Raw genomic sequence first — 18502 nt, 5'->3', positions numbered from 1 at the left:
TGCCATGCCCTAAATTGTTACTATGGTCTGTTTTTTAACCAGGAGGAGTAATTCAAATTTTCCGCGCTGTAATGCTTGTTTGTAATTGGTCCAACCGCAGGCAAGTTTACTCCACTAAATTATGACATGTTGACACTAATGACATTTGTGAAATTTTAAAATTCAATATTTATATCGACGATTTTTTTGTATTTTCTGCGTTATTCCTTACATTTTTAGATATTTCGTTTGTATTTATATAAAAAACAGTTCTTTTCAGAACTATTTAGCGACATATTAGTGTTATTAAGATAACAATGTGGATTCGATGCCAAGTACTAGTGGTAATTATTCCTCTACACCTAAAAAACGTCGGGTAGATTTGGGTCATATATCTTCAAATGAGAAACAAAACATGATTTGCTTATACATTATAAACATGTATAAATAAACAAATCAAAATTGATAATTCTGGAATGAAAATAACAGCTACGCTAGCAAAAATAAAACAGGCAACAGGTTAGTTTTGCAGAATAGTTATTGTTAAAATCAAGACTTACTAAAGTAATGCTAATTTTATTAGCACATTACTTTAGCTTGTATTGGAATATAAGCAGACTTCAACAGTAGTATTGTAAAATTCCATTGGATTTTAGATACCATTTTATCACGAATATATCGCTTTCGTATACGTTCTTTTTACGATTTTCTTCTTTAATGTGATAAATAAACTCTAAAAATTCTTCAACTTTTTCATAACAGTCCAACATTTTTTTATTGTAATTAGAAATACTAAATAATATATATTGGAAGTGAATTCGAAAAATTATTATTCAAACCCAAAAAAGAAGATGTATTTGGTGACTTTTCTAGTAACTTTCTTGGGTGTGAATCTGTCTTTTTAGTTTACTCCTCCTGGTTAAAAAACAGAGTTATAATACCGCATCTTGACTACCGCGTTATCATGGCAACGGTGTACTGAAATGAGGATGTCAAAGTTGAAGACGTGTGACGTGCAAACATTTATTTTTATTGTAAACATATAAGACATATCGATCGTTCGGAAGAAAAGGGTTACATCTCAAAAATGTTCATTTTTCAATTTATTTCATTAAACTAACTAAAAAGGTGCCTACTACTAGGAACGCATGAAGTTTAGAGAGAATCTTTACTACCAGCCAAAAGATGTCCGCATGTAACACGGGGATTTTTGCATTTTTCGCAGAATATTTTGTACAAGATAGTTGTATCGCAGTTTGTCACCGTTAGTGTTGTGTAGTGTTTCAAATATTTAGGAGAAAGAAGATACATTCGATATTATTGCAAAAAGTAAGTAGTAAATGCATGTAAATTTTACAACGAAACAGATACATCTCAGAATGTTACAATCTTGGATTAAATTAACTATTTCGAGTTTGTAACAAAGCCGCAACATTTTGTTTTGTAACTGTTTTGAACCAATTTTTTCAATTAATTTATTCACATACTATGTTTTATGTCAAAATGTAGCGCTTTTCTTGATTGATTTTTAAATAGTTACTGTAAAATTAAGACATGTTACACTTTTGACTCAACTTTTTTGATAAGTTTATTCACAGTCTTTGGGTTATGTCAAAATATATCACTTTTCTTAATACTTTTTGTAATTTTTTACGATAATATTTTAGACCTTCAACTATTTTCGTGCATGAAAAAAATATTAAATACCTAGGCTTTTGTTGAAAATCCAGATATAAAATGATTTAATTTTTTTGTGTATCTTTATTAAAAGTTTGTTTAATTATAAAAAAATCTTTTGATAGTTTTTCAACAAAAACAACCAGTTTAGTTAACAAAGGTGTTTTGTTTGCAATTTAAAAATTCCTCTATTATTGAACAGCAAAATATTTTAGAAAAATATCAGAAACATTTGAAAGAAAAGGATTTAAATCGCAAAGAAAAAGATAATGACAGAAATACTACATAAAATACTAAAGTAATTGTTTTTGATCTGCAAGCAGTTTTGACTTGTCCTGTAGGAGATACTGCAGCTTTCTATTATGTTTCAAAGCTTAATGTACTAAATTTTACTTTGTATGATATTAAAAACCACCAAGGTACTTGCTTCATGTGGCATGAGGGTGAGGCACAAAGGGGAGCGAATGAAGTAGGTTCCTGTCTTTTTAAATTTCTAGAAAATATAAGCAATCAAAATGAAGAAGATTTAAATGTAATACTTTATTCCGACAACTGTACAGGCCAAAACAAAAACAAATTCATAATAGCTCTTTATATTTATGCAATACTAAAATTAAATATAAGTTCAATCACCCATAAATTTCTTGTTTCCGGCCATAGCCAAAATGAAGTTGATAGTGTACACGCGACAATAGAAAAGGCAATAAAACTATACAGAAAATCAAGCCCTATTTACGCTCCTGATCAGTATGCTTGTATTATGAGATCAGCAAAATAAAACCGGAAAAACATATAAAGTAAACGAACTATTGTTTTAAGGATTTTATGGATTTAAAAAAATTAACTTCTGACTTGTTTGTGAATATCAATAAAAATGTAAAAACTTCGTCATTTAGGGGAATTATATTAGAAAAAAAAAACAATCCAAATACATTATTTTATAAAAATTCTTTTGAAGATACAGATTTCTGCCAAGCGGAAATTATTAGTTCGAGAAAAACTGTTAGTATAGAACGAATTACAATAAAAAACGCATATTCCACGAAACCTGGTATATCAGAGGCAAAAAAACAGGTTTGATATCATTAGTCGAAAAGAAAAAATACATACCGCCATATTATTTTGATTTTTACAATAATTTGTAATGCTTTAATCTAATTCTTTTAACGATTTTAGGTATGTATTGAATAATTATAAATTAAGTTAACGTTGTTACAACTTGTAAACATTTACTAATTTTTAATTCAAAACCGTTGCATGTATTTTTTTATAACAATAAATAAACAGTTTGAAAAATCACAATTATGTCATTTAATTAAACCCAACTTAGACTACTTATTTAAATAAAAATCACAAAGTTTTATTAATTAATGATAAGGTAATAAAAAAAAAACTCCGAAAAAAATCTTAAAACTCTTCTCCTGCAAAAGTAGTTTTTTCGAGTTGTAACCCTTTTCTTCCGAACGATCGATATATTAATGTAATTTACAATTATAACAGGCTATATATATCACAAACCCTGGTGGGTATATACTCTGATTTACAATAGATAAACAAGCAATTAGTAAGAGTGATTTTAGTTACTGCACATAATACATAATTATTACATTACTATTACTGAAGTACATAAAACAAATCAAATGGAAGTAAAACAAGAAGATAGTAAAATTAATTGTAAAGTAGAAATAGATAATGAGGCATGTGATGTTCCTTGGGATACTTTTAAAACGCAAATTAAAGAGGAAACAGTATTTAAATTTAATGGCAAGTCACTATATAAAGACAGAAATAGATGATCTACTTACAGAAAGACAAATAAAGGAAGAAGGTAAAGAAAATAACAGTATTTTAAAGTTAAAACTTATGGGGTTTGACAATTTTCAATGTATTTTTGATGAAGTGGAATATTTATAACACTTTAATTATTGTCCTTTCAATTACTATCCTGAGACATTTTCTAGTCGTTAAAAAAGAAAGTAATTTAACTCATTAATTCCCAATGTTGGAAAAATTAATTGGATGATTTAATAATGAAAAAATTGGTTAAATATGGATTTAGAACAATGAACATAAACATAACCTATAGATTTTTTATTTTATTTGACATTCCAATATTCCATGAAAGAACAAGAATGCTAACATTAAGGATTTAACATACGTCAATGTTGCCATATCGTCAATTATTTTATACTATGGTTTGTTTTTTAACCAGGAGGAGTAAACTAAAAAGACATATTCACACTCAAAAAAGCCTCACACGTCGATTCTAACTTTGTTTGTTTATGTTTGAATAATAATTTTTTCCAATTCACTTCCAATATATATTTTTTTGTTTTTCTAATTACAATAAAAAAATGTTGGATTGTTATGAAAAAGTTGAAGACTTTTAGAGTTTATTTATCACATTTTAGAAGAAAATCGTTGGAAACGTATACGAAAGCGATATATTCTATTATTTAATTAGCACATTACTTTAGTTAGTCTTGATTTTAACAATAACTATTCTGCAAAACTAACCTGTTGCCTGTTTTATTTTTGCTACCATGGCTGTTATTTCTATTCCAGGAATATCAATTTTTATTTGTTTGTACATTTTTATAATGCAATTGTTTTTCATTTGATGATAAATGATCCAAATCTACTCGGATTTTTTAGGTGGAGAAAGATAATTATCAGTAGTAGAGATAGCGCAAGCACTCCTGACCACGGCGCAGTAGACGAAATTTGGTTTAGTCCCAATTCCATGCGAAACGCATTGTACTATGCACTGTATAATTCCACTTACAATAGAATCTTTCTGCCTTTACGTGAATTTGACTCCGCCTTCGCGCAGCTCCATGGTCAGGAGTGTTTGAACTATCTTTACTTGGCATTGAATCCATATTGTTATCTTAATAACACTAATACGTCGCTAAATAGTTCTGAAAAGAACTGTTTTTTTTTTTAATGCAAATGAAAAATCTAAAAATTAAAGGAATAACGCAGAAAATACAAAAAATCTTCGATATAAATTTTGAATTTTAAAATTTCATAAATGTCATTAGTGTCAAAATGTCATAATTTAGTTGTGTAAACTTGCCTGCGGTTGGACCAATTACAAACAAGCATTACGGCGCGGTAAATTTGAATTACTCCTCCTGGTTAAAAAACAAACCATAGCTACTACTACCACTCTAAAATTCAAAATCTTATGTCATCTTTACACTACGGGCCGGTACTTTCTGCTACTACCTAATCACACGATTACTAAATCATTCGATTAACTTTAATCGCCAGTTAAACCTTAATTAAAAAAGTTTTGGTATGTTTCGGTCAATTTTGTGCCTGATTAGTTATGATTAAATCGTGTCTGTTAATGTAACTCTTATAAATTATGTCATATTTTACTGATATGTTTTACGGGGTAAATTATAGTATACTCCATTCGCTTAGCTCGGGCATATTTTGACAGATTCATTGTCGGAAACCTACAACACAACAATTCCTACTTCTCAGTATTAATAGCTCAAGTATCCTACTATTGCAGACTTCTTTCTTTAAAAAAGAAGAATTATTCTAAATACTGGAAGTGTATGCTAAACCTATCAAATTTTGGGTAGTATATATTTAAAAAATATATTTTAGTTGTTATAATTTAAAATAACTATTTATTATATGGTGCAGATAAATAAATATTGATTGTCAGTAATTCGCAAAGTTCTATTTTATTTACTATTTAGTTTGTTTACTATTAATATTGGCTATGAGTATGTGTGCTTGGTTGTATAGTAATTTCCAGCCACTTTTAGTCTGTCAAAAAGTAACTAACTTCACAAAAAAATAATTACTAAATTCACTAGACAGTTCGGACTGGGAATAGTGAACCGAGTATAATTTAAGTAACAAGTTCTGAAAGTGATATCAAAGAATATAGACGCTTATATAAAAAAAAGCATGAAACAGATCAGAATGGAGAAGAATCCTGGAACAGGCCAAGACCCAAAAAGGGTTGTCGAGCCAGTGATGATGATGATTGTCCGCCATTACTGCAGAGCTTTCAACAAAGACGATCCACATTATCAAACCATCTGGTTCGCTGCCAAAGAGTATATTGGATACTCCTGATGGCCATTTTCCTAAAAGAACTACGAACACATGGGAGTTAGATAGATGTGTGAAAAATGCAATGTAACTCTTTGCACTGAGCAGAGAGAATGTTTTAAAATATTTCACTCATAATTAATTGTGTTTTTTTATGTATATGTATGCATTTTTAATAAATGATTCCCTGTTCTGTAGACATTTTTATGTTCATTATTTCTACTGGTTATATATAATTATATTTTATACTGATTGACCCAGTGTACCTGCTTGGGTACACTATTTTTTTTCAAAAACCAAATTTAGTAAATGTACAAAATATTTTGTTATATAATTATGATCATAATTAAAAGGAACTCCTAAAGGATTTAGGTACTTTTAGTTTCTCTTTTGGCGGTAGGCATTAATGGGTTAAATGATCCAATAATACATTATTATTGTGTTATTATTACGTAATATTGATTTTATATATAAACATAATTTTAGGTCCCCCTTATGAAGATATACAAACTGATGCATATGATGTACTAGAAAAAGAACATGCTATAAGTAATCGAAGTTTAAACCAAACTTTTACTGCCACTACAAACGAAAACATTGAAGGAAAAAAATTACATATGACAAAACAGATAGGCAAAAAAATATTTATATGTAACATTTGCTCTAAACCATTTTCAAGAAATTATTACTTAAAAATTCACATGAGGTTGCATACTGGCGAAAAACCTTATGAATGTGAAATTTGCACCAGGCGGTTTACAAGAAGTGCTCAACTAAAAGAACATATGACGTTACATACTGGAGAAAATATTTTTAAATGTGAAATTTGCAATAAACAGTTTCTGCGAAACTCTCAATTAAAAGAACATACGATATTACACAGTGGAGAAAAACCATTTACATGTGAAATTTGCAATAACAAGTTTTCGCGAAGTTCTAGTTTAAATCAACATATGAGATTACATACTGGAGAAAATATTTTAACATGTGAAATTTGCAATAAACAATTTCAGCGAAACTCTCAATTAAAAGAACATATGATATTGCACACTGGAGGAGAACCATTTACATGTGAAATTTGCAACAAACAGTTTTTACGAAGTTGTAATTTAAAATTACATATGGGAGTGCACACTTCAGAAAAACCTTTCACATGTGAAATCTGCACTAAACAATTTCGACAAAAGTATAACTTAAAGGAACATATGAGAATACATACTGGAGAAAAATCATTTACATGTGAAATTTGCAACAAACAGTTGGCACGAAATGCTAATTTAAAAAAACATATGAAATTACATACATGTGAAAAAATGCGTATGAAAAAAACCGTCGTCCCAAAAATATGTAACGTTTGCTGTAAACAATTTTCAAAAAATTATGACTTAAAAATACATATGAGGGTGCACACTGGTGAAAAACCTTTTGCATGTGAAATATGCAACAAGCGCTTTGCACGCAGTTCGAATTTAAAAGAACATATAAGAATACACGCCGCTGTGCACTAAACAGTATATACACGTCTATCTGAAAGGTAAAGATTAAGTGAACTAGAGATGGTCTCTTAATATTGTTCTGAAGCTATTTTCTTGTGGCATTTTAAATTAATTACTATTTAAATGGGAATAAGCCACAACTAGAGGTTAAAATACGTTTATTTACGTTTCAATTTCCAGTTCGGAAATCGTTCTCAAAATACAAACTGTTATATCTTCTATAATATTACAAACTGCTGTTCCGACCTACACCTACGGAACACACCAACTGTCATAAAAGGACATGTTAACCTACATCCTACATTCATTGTACTGTACTGCATTATTCATATCAGAAATATACGTTGTAATTTACAAATTACAAGTACATTCATTGTTTCATTTCAATCCTGAAGACATCACCCAAAATATATACAAAGTGTGTACGGACACAACAGTTGGCGACGAGGACGGAGCGAATTACGTTTATATTTTTTAAAAATTGTGCAAAACAACCTGGAAAATGCCAAATACTGTAGACATGCCGATTACCCCAAACCAAGGCGGACTAGCTGAGACGGTCCATCATACAGTACAGACCGTATTTTTAAGAAATATAAGTCACATATTACATCCAATATATAATCTCCTTAAAGATGGTGTAACATTTAGGTGGAGTAGGGACTGCCAAAAAGCATTTGAGAGGGCAAAAGAAGAGATTCTCTCAGAAAGGGTTCTTGCTCATTTTGACTTTACCTCTAGTATTAGCTACAGATGCTAGTCCATATGCTGTGGGGGCAGTACTTTCCCACATCTACCCTGATGGAACCGAGCGCCCTATTCAATTTGCGTCCTAGATGCTGAGTGAGTTACAACAAAAATATGCGCAAATTGACAAAGAGGCTTATGGTATAATTTATGGAGTAAAAAAATTCTACTATTATCTATTTGGCAGACCTTTTACATTACTGGTTGATAATCAACCACTAATACAAATCTTGTCACCTTCAAAAAGTTTGCCTACACTTACAACTACAAGAATGCAACATTATGCATTATTTTTGCAAAGTTGTCAATACAAGATAAAATACAAAAATACTAAAGCACATTTAAATGCAGATTCTTTATCTAGACTACCAGCAGCCAATATTTCAAATGTAATTTATGATGTTGCGGATAAATTCGAAATTATGCAAATTGAAACCCTACCCGTTACAGTAGAAGAAATGACAAAAGCAACACAAACTGATAAACATTTACGTAACTTACTACAAGGACTAAAACGAGGCATAAAGATTGAACCTTCGCAACGATTTTATATACCCCAAATAGAATTTACCGTACAGAGTGGTTACATCTTACGGAACGACTGTGTTATAATACCAGGGAGCCTTCGAAACAGAATATTACAGGAACTACATACCGCTCATTTTGGGGTAGTGAAGATGAAATCTCTTGCACGAAGCCACTGTTGGTGGCCAGGTATTACTAAAGACATTGAAATATTGTGCAAAAACTGTTCTGTTTGCAATGAACACAAAAATAACCCTAGTAAAGCACCAGTCCACCCATGGCAGACACCTACAGCACCATTTGAACGTGCCCATATAGATTTTGCAGGACCTTTTATGAATAAATATTTTTAATACTTGTGGATGCATATACTAGGTGGCCTGAAGTACATATAGTAAATGATATGACTAGTAAAACTGCAATAAATGTGCTAAGGAAGATCTTCACAACTTTCGGGATTCCATTTTACTTAGTATCAGATAACGCCCAAACTTTTGTTTCATATGAATTCAAAAGATTTTTGAATGAAAATGGTGTTTTACATCAATTAAGTGCACCATATCATCCTGCTACAAACGGTTTAGCAGAGAGATATGTACAAACTGTCAAGCAATCTCTGCGTAACCTGAATTTTAGTACAGGTGATAAAGAGCTTAAGTTAAATAAATTTCTATTTCAATATAGAATTACACCTAATACTACTACAGGTTTAAGTCCTTCAACCCTTATGTTTGGTAGAGTGATACGGTCAAGGTTAGATACTTTTAAACCAAAAGTTGTTTGTGACAAAGCTCAAGATGATAGTTACAGGGTTTTAAATGAGGGGGAAAGAGTGGAAGCTAGAGATTACATACATACAAACAAATGGAGATTTAGACGGGTAGTAGAAAAACTGGGAAAGCTGCACTATATAATCAAATTAGATGATGGCCAGTATTGGAAACGACACATTGACCAGTTAAGAGCTATAGGGGAAAATACACCATTACAGTCTGAAAATAATGTTATGCCTTATGTGCCCACAGTTATAAATGAATATATCGAGAAACAAACAGCTGCTTGTGAGTCAACTCCAAATGGTGATAATACCAATATACCTGAGGTACAATCAGAACGAATGGATGCCAATAGATTATCTTCACATAGTCAAGGTGATTCAAGTATCATTTCCTCGCCTTGCTCAGATGTTCCTTTGCGCCGTTCCAAAAGAACTATAGTAGCACCAAAAAGGTTAGATTTATAATGGTATCATAGTATTACATGTTAGGGGGGGGAAGAGTGTTATATCTTCTATAATATTACAAACTGCTGTTCCGACCTACACCTACGGAACACACTAACTGTCATAAAAGGACATGATATGCTGCCATTGTTCTGCGGTGGTGAGTTAACCTACATCCTACATTCATTGTACTGTACTGCATTATTCATATCAGAAATATACGTTGTAATTTACAAATTACAAGTACATTCATTATTTCATTTCAATCCTGAAGACATCACCCAAAATATATACAAAGTGTGTACGGACACAACACAAACATTAGTAAATTAAACAAATTTTGTTTTTTTGTTACTTGGTGAAAAATTCTTCTAATAATTTAATTTTATCTGACTCATCTATATTGACAATTCAGACATACATTATACATTTTAAAGTAGACGACTTTAAAATGATATTGCCAATATTGTTGAGTTGCGTTCCTGGTCTTTATTACAATAACGATATTGGCATCTGATGCCAGTTGCCGATGCCGGCATCAGATATCTAAATATTTCTCTCCGTTTCAGTAACCGGTAGACTTGGTCGGATAGTATCTATTCGATACTTATGTATCGAATACTTACTTGAAATGAAAAGAAAAAGTACCTAACAACCCTAATTGAGAACATTTTGAAAAGAAAGATGAAACTATTGCAATTTGTAATTATTGCCAGCAAAGCATTAATTATAAATCCACCACGGGCAACTTAAGATCGCACTTAAGAGCGTAGGCGCAAAATTTCGGTCCAATGCTTTTTAAATGCATTCATTTTTTTCGAATCCTGAGAAAACTAATAAATATTTTTGAAAAATTTAAACGCAGAATGAAAGATTACATTATTACCGAGGGCCTTCTTCTTAAAAAAAACTTTTAAAAAAAGTTTTTTTAAGAAGTTACAGGAAGTTTTGGTTTGTTTTTTTTTGTGTCCTGTTGGTTTATAACCACTCTGAGCCGGTAAGTTTATCCAATTATCAATAAAACAAAAATATAAAAACCATCAGCCATTTTTGAGATCCTATAGTATTGTCATGTTTCATTTAATTCGATATATTTTTCTAAAATGTTTCCCATCATTTCATTAAGAAAATTCAACATCTAAATCGAAAGTGTTATTGATATAAAATCATATGTATTTTTATTTTACTTCCCGGCCTTAAAAAACAACATAATTATCTATCTTTAAAATTTATTATCTATTAAGAGTATCGATAAAAATATTTTGTCGTATACCGTTCTTTTATATTATAAAATATATTATTATCCATAGCATTCTTTTCGTTAAAATTTTCGATATAATTAATCCATTTTACTTAAAATACGGTCAAGCCATACGAAGGTCACATCATTTACAAAACCATTAAGTTTTTGCTTCCACATTTCATAAGTAACCTTTATAAAACCTTTCAAGGTTCATAAACCTTGTGTTTTTTCCATACTCTGTATCAAGAGTAAGAAAGAACTCTAAAACAAATGTTTTTTTAGCCTACCTCTGGGAGTCAAGCAGAAGTCGAGGGAAGAATGTTTGATTTTGTTTTTTTTTTGATGTTTTCAAGAAGAATTTTTAAGTTAATACCTGGTCGGAACTATACCTGGTTCCAGAGTTGATTTTTTTTGACGTGGCTGTTCCCCACAGGTCCAGATCTGGCTTTGTTATTCCCGGACAATTTGAGAAAGCAGCGAGAAGTATCTTTCTCCTTCAGAATATAAAATCTCGTAAACCTGTATTAAGTTTATTTATTAGTTTTAATCTTTTTTTATAATATTTTTTTAACTTTAAATCATACTATTTTAAAATAATAATATAAAAACCATCATTTTTTTTCTAAAATAATATTTAATCATATTTAGGGACTAACTAGGTTGAGGTTTTAAATCCTCCCTTTTAACTCATTTGTACGATTTCTTGTGTACACATTTAATCTGAGAGTTATTTTTTGATATTTTATTATTATTATATATTTAAACCTTTGGACATCTATCCCTTCAGGATAGTGTCCTTATTACTTGTTAATACATTTAATTGAAAGCCGAAATACAGAGTTACATCTCTAGTAGGCAAGTAAATTACCTTTTTAGGTATAGTCATTAAATTTGTTCCTATATTTTTTATTTGTAAATTCAGTTATCAAGGATCAGTTGTGTGTAACCAGGGTATTTACTTTTTTTTTGTATATAAGTATAACTAGATTAACTGTACATAATTGGTGGTGGATAGTGATAAAAAATTATATTGTATATATTTGGTTAGGGATTAAAATTTGTGGTGAAAACTAAATATTTGAATTAATACCTGTTTCCCGTTTATTGCAGCAAACAGCTTTACAAGGTACCTTGGAAGGTATATGTTAATACTTTCCTGGCGCCCAATCATATCTTAGAGCAACTTCCATAATTTACCACTTTCATTTACTTTATTTCTATTTTTTTTTAAGTATCCTGTCATTCTTATTCTCACTTTACGGTCTCTGTAGGGCATGCAAATTGGCCGAATCCTCTTTTGAGTGTTAAGTAATCACTCTCCGGCACATTCTGCTAGCCAGCTTTAATTTATTTGTTTTTGTTACATCATTCCACATTGTTTTTGTTACAACGTCACAAGAAATGCATTTAAAAAGAATGTTTTGGGTGTAGTTTATTGCAGAAATTTTGTTCTTTTGAAAAACGTACTAGTATAATTAAAAAAAAAGTTTTAAATGTTTTAGATCGTTTGTTGTGTGAAAGTTTAAATCCAGCGTTTTTTAAAGCATATTTCAAACGCCCCACATTTGTTACCAAAACCCAAAATTAAAATTTCATGCTATAGGTTTTAAAGATAAGGCTTTAGTAATCGAAACTTTATAGTGGCCAGGCAATAAAATGGAAAGCTTGTATTGATCTCGTGAGAATCATAAAAAAAGGCAAAAATCGCGCCACGTTTATTTATTTAACACCTGTATATAATCTGTACTTTTAAAACGCATCTTGATTTTTGTCAATAGGTCACTTGAATCAAAATATATCGAATTTTTACCGTCGAGCTGATACAAATTGTATTATATAGATTTCGCGCGCGTAACTGACATGCAAAATTGACGGTCGCTTCAAGCGTTATTTCTAAGAGAACGGTTCATTTTACACAAAAATTGCTTATAAACAGTTTGGTTTAAAATTATCTCAGGTAAATTTTTTATTTGAAGCACTTTTTTACAGTGTACAGATTCGTAATAAATCGATTTTTTGCGTTTTTTACCAACCTATGAGGAGGTTTTAGAAGAAAGTCCGGGGGTAAAAGTGGTAAAGTTTTTTGCATCTTTTTTGGGGTCCCAAAATTAATATTCTCGCAAAATTTAGCTTGCTCTTATGCTTTTAAGAGGTTCAGTGGTATTTTCGTCTCTGGTGATTGGAGTATTAAGTCTTGTAACACTAAAACAAGTTGAATTTATAACAGTTATTTATTTAACTGTACAAATATATTTATTAAAATGATTCCTTAAATTCTACTCGGCTTTATGACTCTTCGAATTGTTTCTAGAATCCAGTGGAACTCTTACGACATTGGGACAGCTGTTAACACCTTTTGTGAATCTACATCAGGGCCGTAGCAAGGCTAGCGTAACAATATCCATGCTTCACATGCACACGTTATTATAAGTGTTAGGCGTAAATGGTAAATTCTCATTTTCGTGGTGCGGAATGCATTTTTAGATTTATTATTTTTTGTAGCGCAAACCAGCAGCGATTGACTTCTTGTAGTATGTTGTTATTTCTTGTATAACGTTGTTTTTAGAGGTGATCGTGATCCCAAATATTGAAATAAAGTTTCATTATGTTTTCAAAGTTTGCCCTAGTGTGTCCCATAGGATATTTGATTGTGTGTATTTGTATGAATACCATTGTCTTTCCAGAAGGTTGACAAACTGATTGTTGGAAATTTACCGATGTGAATTCTAAGTGTTTTTAAATGTGCTTTTTGGGAAAACATTTTGGAGTAAATTTCACAGTTAAATAAATATTATCTTTTCCCAGTGTGTATTTTCATATGTTCTTTTAAATTGTAATGTGTTGTATACTGTTTAGTGCAAATTTAACATGTGAAAGGCTTCTCTCCACTATGTAATCTCATATGTTCTTTTAATTTATGGTTTAGCGAAAACTGCCTGTTGCATATTTCACATGTAAATGGTTTTTCTCCGGTGTGTAATCTCATATGTACTTTTAGTTGACAGTTTTGTGGAAACTGTTTAGTGCAAATTTCACATGTAAAAATATATTCTCCAGTGTGTAATCTCATATGTACTTTTAATTTATGTTTTCCTCTAAACTTTCTATTGCAAACTTCACATGAAAATGGTTTTTCTCCAGTGTGTATTTTCAAATGATCTTTTAATTTACAATTTCGTGAAAACTGTTTGTTGCAAATTTCGCATGAGAAAGGTTTTTCTCCAGTATGTAATCTCATATGTACTTTCAATTGATGTTTTAGTAAAAACTGTCTGTCACAAATTTCACATGTAAATGTTTTCTCTCCGGTGTGTATTTTCATATGTACTTGTAATTGAGAATTTTGTGGAAACTGTTTATTACAAATATCACATGTGAAAATATCTTCTCCAGTATGTAATCTCATATGTACTTTTAATTGGTATTTTCCTCGGAACTGCCTGTTGCAAATTTCACATGTAAATGGTTTTTCTCCAGTGTGTATTTTCGTATGTTCTTTTAGCTGGGAGTTTCGTAGAAACTGTTTATTGCAAATTTCACATGTTAAAGTTTTTTCGCCAGTGTGAGTCTTCATATGTATTTTTAAGTCATAATTTGTTGAAAGTTGTTTACAGCAAACGTTACATACTTTTTGGTCGATGTGTTCTTTCACATGTATTTTTAAATTTTTCTTTGTTGCATAGTGTTTAGAGCAAATTTTACATGCCCAATGTTTTTCTTTAACGTTTACATTTGTAGTGGTAGTAAAACTTCTGTTATTTATAACGTGTTCCTTTTTTAATACATCAATAGCATCAGTTTTTATATCTTCACATGAGAAACCTAAAATTATGTTTATATATAAAATCAATATTACGTAATAACAAGATAATAACGTATCATTTGATCATTAACTATACAGAATAATGAGGAATATATACTTCAAAACAACATCAATAAGTAATAATTAAGTCTCTTTAAATCTGCTAAATGACACAATGTTGTCTATTACTATGTCACTATCTAGTGACTAGTGAACATAGTATACGATATTTTTCTTTTAGAAAAGAAAGAGACTCTTTATTAAATGCTATACAGAGGTGATCATCAAAGGGAGATCAATACAATGTAAAAAATATCAGACCACTACGTTTATTATGAAGATACTTGTTATATTAATAGAAACATTTATTTTTTAAAATACCTTTATTTTGACGTTTCGATTTAGGAAATCGTTTCTGAGAATGTTTTATGAAGAAAATAGCTTCAAAATAGAACAGTTAACATAACCTAACTTTTAGAACCGTTTACGTAACCTATTAGTGCCTAGAGTGACTTTTAAACATCCCTAATTGTCAAAATAAACCAGATCAGACAGTTCTACAAACACTTATATCCAATTACATTTTTAATTTAATCAGAAATATTCAAACTGTAGATGATATAAAAACAATAATTCAAGATAGTATTTACATTATTTATAGAAGTCGCTATAGAACTACTGGGTGAAATGTCCCCTACTGAAACTAATATCAACGATAGCACCGATGTCAGGCATGAGCTTGTAGAAGGAAGAACAAACAGATGTGTGCTACGTCAGAATAAAGAATGAATTTGGGCGGAAGGAAGCTCAAAACAAGTGTTCTCGTTCTAAAGTTTTGTGCAACCAATGCAAAAAACATTATTGTATTCCATGTGTTTTCTCAACACATAATGCTGTTTTAAAATAATAAGGTGTTACATTATTATAATTATTTTTGCACATTCTGAATAAAATCTTTTATTTTTTTCATAAAGTTTTATAATTTCCATATCTTTCGGAAAAACCGTCTCACATCCGATCAGGAAATATTATTTTGCTCATTGGACCACCCTGTCCAACTTACAATGTAATTTATATAGCTGTGGAGGCACAGTTGATGGCACGGTGTCCCGAATACAAAACTGCAGTGTGGCATTAGAGTGATGCCTCACTGTCCCAAGAGTACTATTTAGTGAGGCATCGTATTGATGCCACCCGGAGCTGAACGTGTTAACTGTATATTACATACACACTGTTATTATCGTCATGTATTACATTGATAACTTGAATAAATGATGTTTAAATTAAATTTTTAGTTATTGTTTTCTTTTCAAAATTATCGTGAGGGCTATAATATGAAAGATGCTAAAAAGAGGCGATTTCATTTTTGTTTTGCTCTTCGCCATGGGGTAATATCAACTTACACAAAAATATTTTGGGGTAATGATTAAAAAGTTCCCCGACCGCTGCTTTAGAGGAATAAAGTGCGAATCTTATCACTTGTTAATCATTGCCACTATGAAGCAAAGAATTAGCCATATTCAGAAGGCTGTGGGGAACTTAGCAGCATAACTAAACATGACAGTCGCTAAATTTTAAACACAAAAAAATACAAAAGGTAAACTTAACTTATTATTTAATTATTTAACTTTCTAAAATACAGAAGAGGATTATTTAAGTGTAGAATAAAGAACCATCGGTTTAATTGTTATTTGACAACGAATTATCTACACCAATTATTTAAAATAATGTTGTAATCTACCTATTTTCATATTGTTAAATAAATGTCTTTAAAAAATTCAATTTTCGATATAGACAATACTTTTAAGTTGCTGGTATGAAATGCAACTGATAAATCTAAACAATTAAGAATTCGAATTATATGTGCTGACTGTGAAGGACCGTATATTACCTAATAAAATGTACAAAGAGCTATCAAACTGTTGTGAACCAATATTATTTTGATTTTCTTATCAGTAAACGACGTATTGGATTTACACCTCGTACAAGTAGTTGATCAAGTTATCTTTATGAGTCACTCTCCTCAATTTCCCGTCGAGTTATAGACGCGATCAGTTTTACTTAGTATGCTTACTCAAATGTATACTTAAATAAGAGCTGTTTAGAAAGCGTTTGTTGCAAATTTCGCACTTGTAAGATTTTTCTCCTGTACGAGTATGTATCCTCAAATGGGTTTTCAAACTTCCAATTTCACTAAACCTCTTCAAACAAATTTCACACTTGTAAGGTTTTTTTTCCTGTACGAGTATGTTTCCTCAAATGGCTTTTCAAATTCCCCATGTCACTAAACCTCCACAAACAAATTTCACACTTGTAAGGTTTTTCACCAGTATGCGTTTTTATATGACGTGTTAAAGTTTGTTTTAGATTAAACTGCTTAAAACAAATTCCACACGTGAAACGTTTTTCCCCAGTATGTATCGTCATATGTTTGTCTAAGACGGATTTTTGAGTAAACTGTTTGGTACAAATTTCACACGTAAACGGTTTTTCCCCAGTATGCACTCTCATATGCACTCTTAAAGTATTAATATGTGAAAACCGATTGGTGCAAATTTCGCATACATGAGGCTTTTCGCCATTATGAACTCTCATGTGTTTTTTCAAATCTGCATTCCTTAAAAACGATTTACTGCATTCATTACAATTAACAAGGTTTTCTCTGGTATGCAATCTCATATGCACATTTAAATAGTGTCTTTTTGAAAATTTATGACCACAAATTTCACATTCAACAGATTTATCTTCGTGCACTAAAATATGTTTCTTTAAACGACATTTAACCATAAACATTTTGGAACAAAATTGACATGTAAAAGGCTTTTTTTCAGTCTGTCTCCTCATGTGTTCTTTTAAGTGACATTTTTGTAAAAATTGTTCAGAGCAAATTTTACATGTAAATATTTTTTTGCCAGTGTGTTCGCTCATATGTATTTTTAAATCTTTCTTTGTCGTATAGTGTTTAGGACAAATTTCGCATGCGAAATGCTTTTTTCCAGTGTTTATTTTTGTACAGTTAGTTAAAGATTGTTTCAAGCTGCTGTCACGTTTCCCATTTTCTTCTTTTAATACATCATTGGTATCAAGTTGTTTATCTTCACATGAGAAACCTAAAATTATGTTATATTAAACGAATATTACGTAAAAAAAAACAAAAATAGTAATATATCGTTGGTAAGTTACGGATAGTAAATGTTAGGGTATGGGAACTAATTTTGGGAGTACCAGATAAAAAAATTAAAAAACTGTAAGTTCCTATAAAATAATATATTTGCGTCTTTAAGGTAACCTGGAAGCATTCTATAAGACAGTTAACATCAACAGAAACAAATTCAATGCAGGTCAGAAAAAAGTCAATACAGAAGTCATAATGGCGACCTATTAACAACAAGGAAAGATGTATTGAATAGATGGGTGGAATACTTTAACCAGGTACTTAATGCAGAGGAAGAAAACATGAAAGACGATAGAGATGAGATGGTATGCGGAACAGACGAGACGGAAGGGGAACCAGCAACGATTCTTGAAGTTAAAGACGCAGTTAAAAAACTATTTAGAAACAAATTACTATACATCGTTCCACGTTAAGAAAATAACATTAGGTTTATGGAGATCAGTGTTGCCAAAACTCTCAGGCATGCGGTTTACTAGATTATCGATATATTTTTCGAATTTCCATTTTCAATTAACATTTAACTGTAAAGTCAGAATAACAACTGAAGAACCACAAA

At 30.7% G+C, this 18502-nt stretch overlaps 2 protein-coding genes across 4 annotated transcripts in view; one reads left to right on the top strand and one right to left on the bottom strand.

The window, feature by feature from the left end:
- Window positions 1–18502, bottom strand: part of LOC140443415 (uncharacterized) — a 29427-nt gene that overhangs the window by 4117 nt on the left and 6808 nt on the right. Inside the window, exon 2 of one of the 2 annotated variants that reach the window (XM_072534675.1) lies at window positions 13184–14791. The exons of the other annotated variant lie outside the window; for it this stretch is intronic. Coding sequence (XP_072390776.1) covers window positions 13833–14791 — 959 coding nt within the window. The 3' untranslated portion in view covers window positions 13184–13832. Of the gene's footprint in view, window positions 1–13183; window positions 14792–18502 lie in introns of those variants that run through there. 2 annotated transcript variants of the gene reach the window in all.
- On the top strand, window positions 1002–7803 carry LOC140443453 (uncharacterized). Of its 2 annotated transcripts, XM_072534737.1 has the most exons (3): window positions 1002–1308; window positions 3157–3484; window positions 6223–7803. In XM_072534737.1, exons 2-3 carry the CDS (start codon window positions 3349–3351, stop codon window positions 7242–7244), a joined length of 1158 nt encoding a protein of 385 aa, XP_072390838.1. In that variant the 5' UTR covers window positions 1002–1308; window positions 3157–3348; the 3' UTR covers window positions 7245–7803. The 2 variants fall into 2 exon arrangements, with proteins under 2 accessions (XP_072390838.1, XP_072390829.1); XM_072534728.1 differs by lacking the exon at window positions 1002–1308 and having other exon boundaries at window positions 3019–3484.

The sequence above is a fragment of the Diabrotica undecimpunctata genome, chromosome 1, assembly GCF_040954645.1.
Source record: "Diabrotica undecimpunctata isolate CICGRU chromosome 1, icDiaUnde3, whole genome shotgun sequence".
Lineage (NCBI taxonomy): Eukaryota > Metazoa > Arthropoda > Insecta > Coleoptera > Chrysomelidae > Diabrotica > Diabrotica undecimpunctata.
Note: the sequence above shows the minus strand (reverse complement) of the source record. Positions and strands in the feature narration are given on the sequence as shown.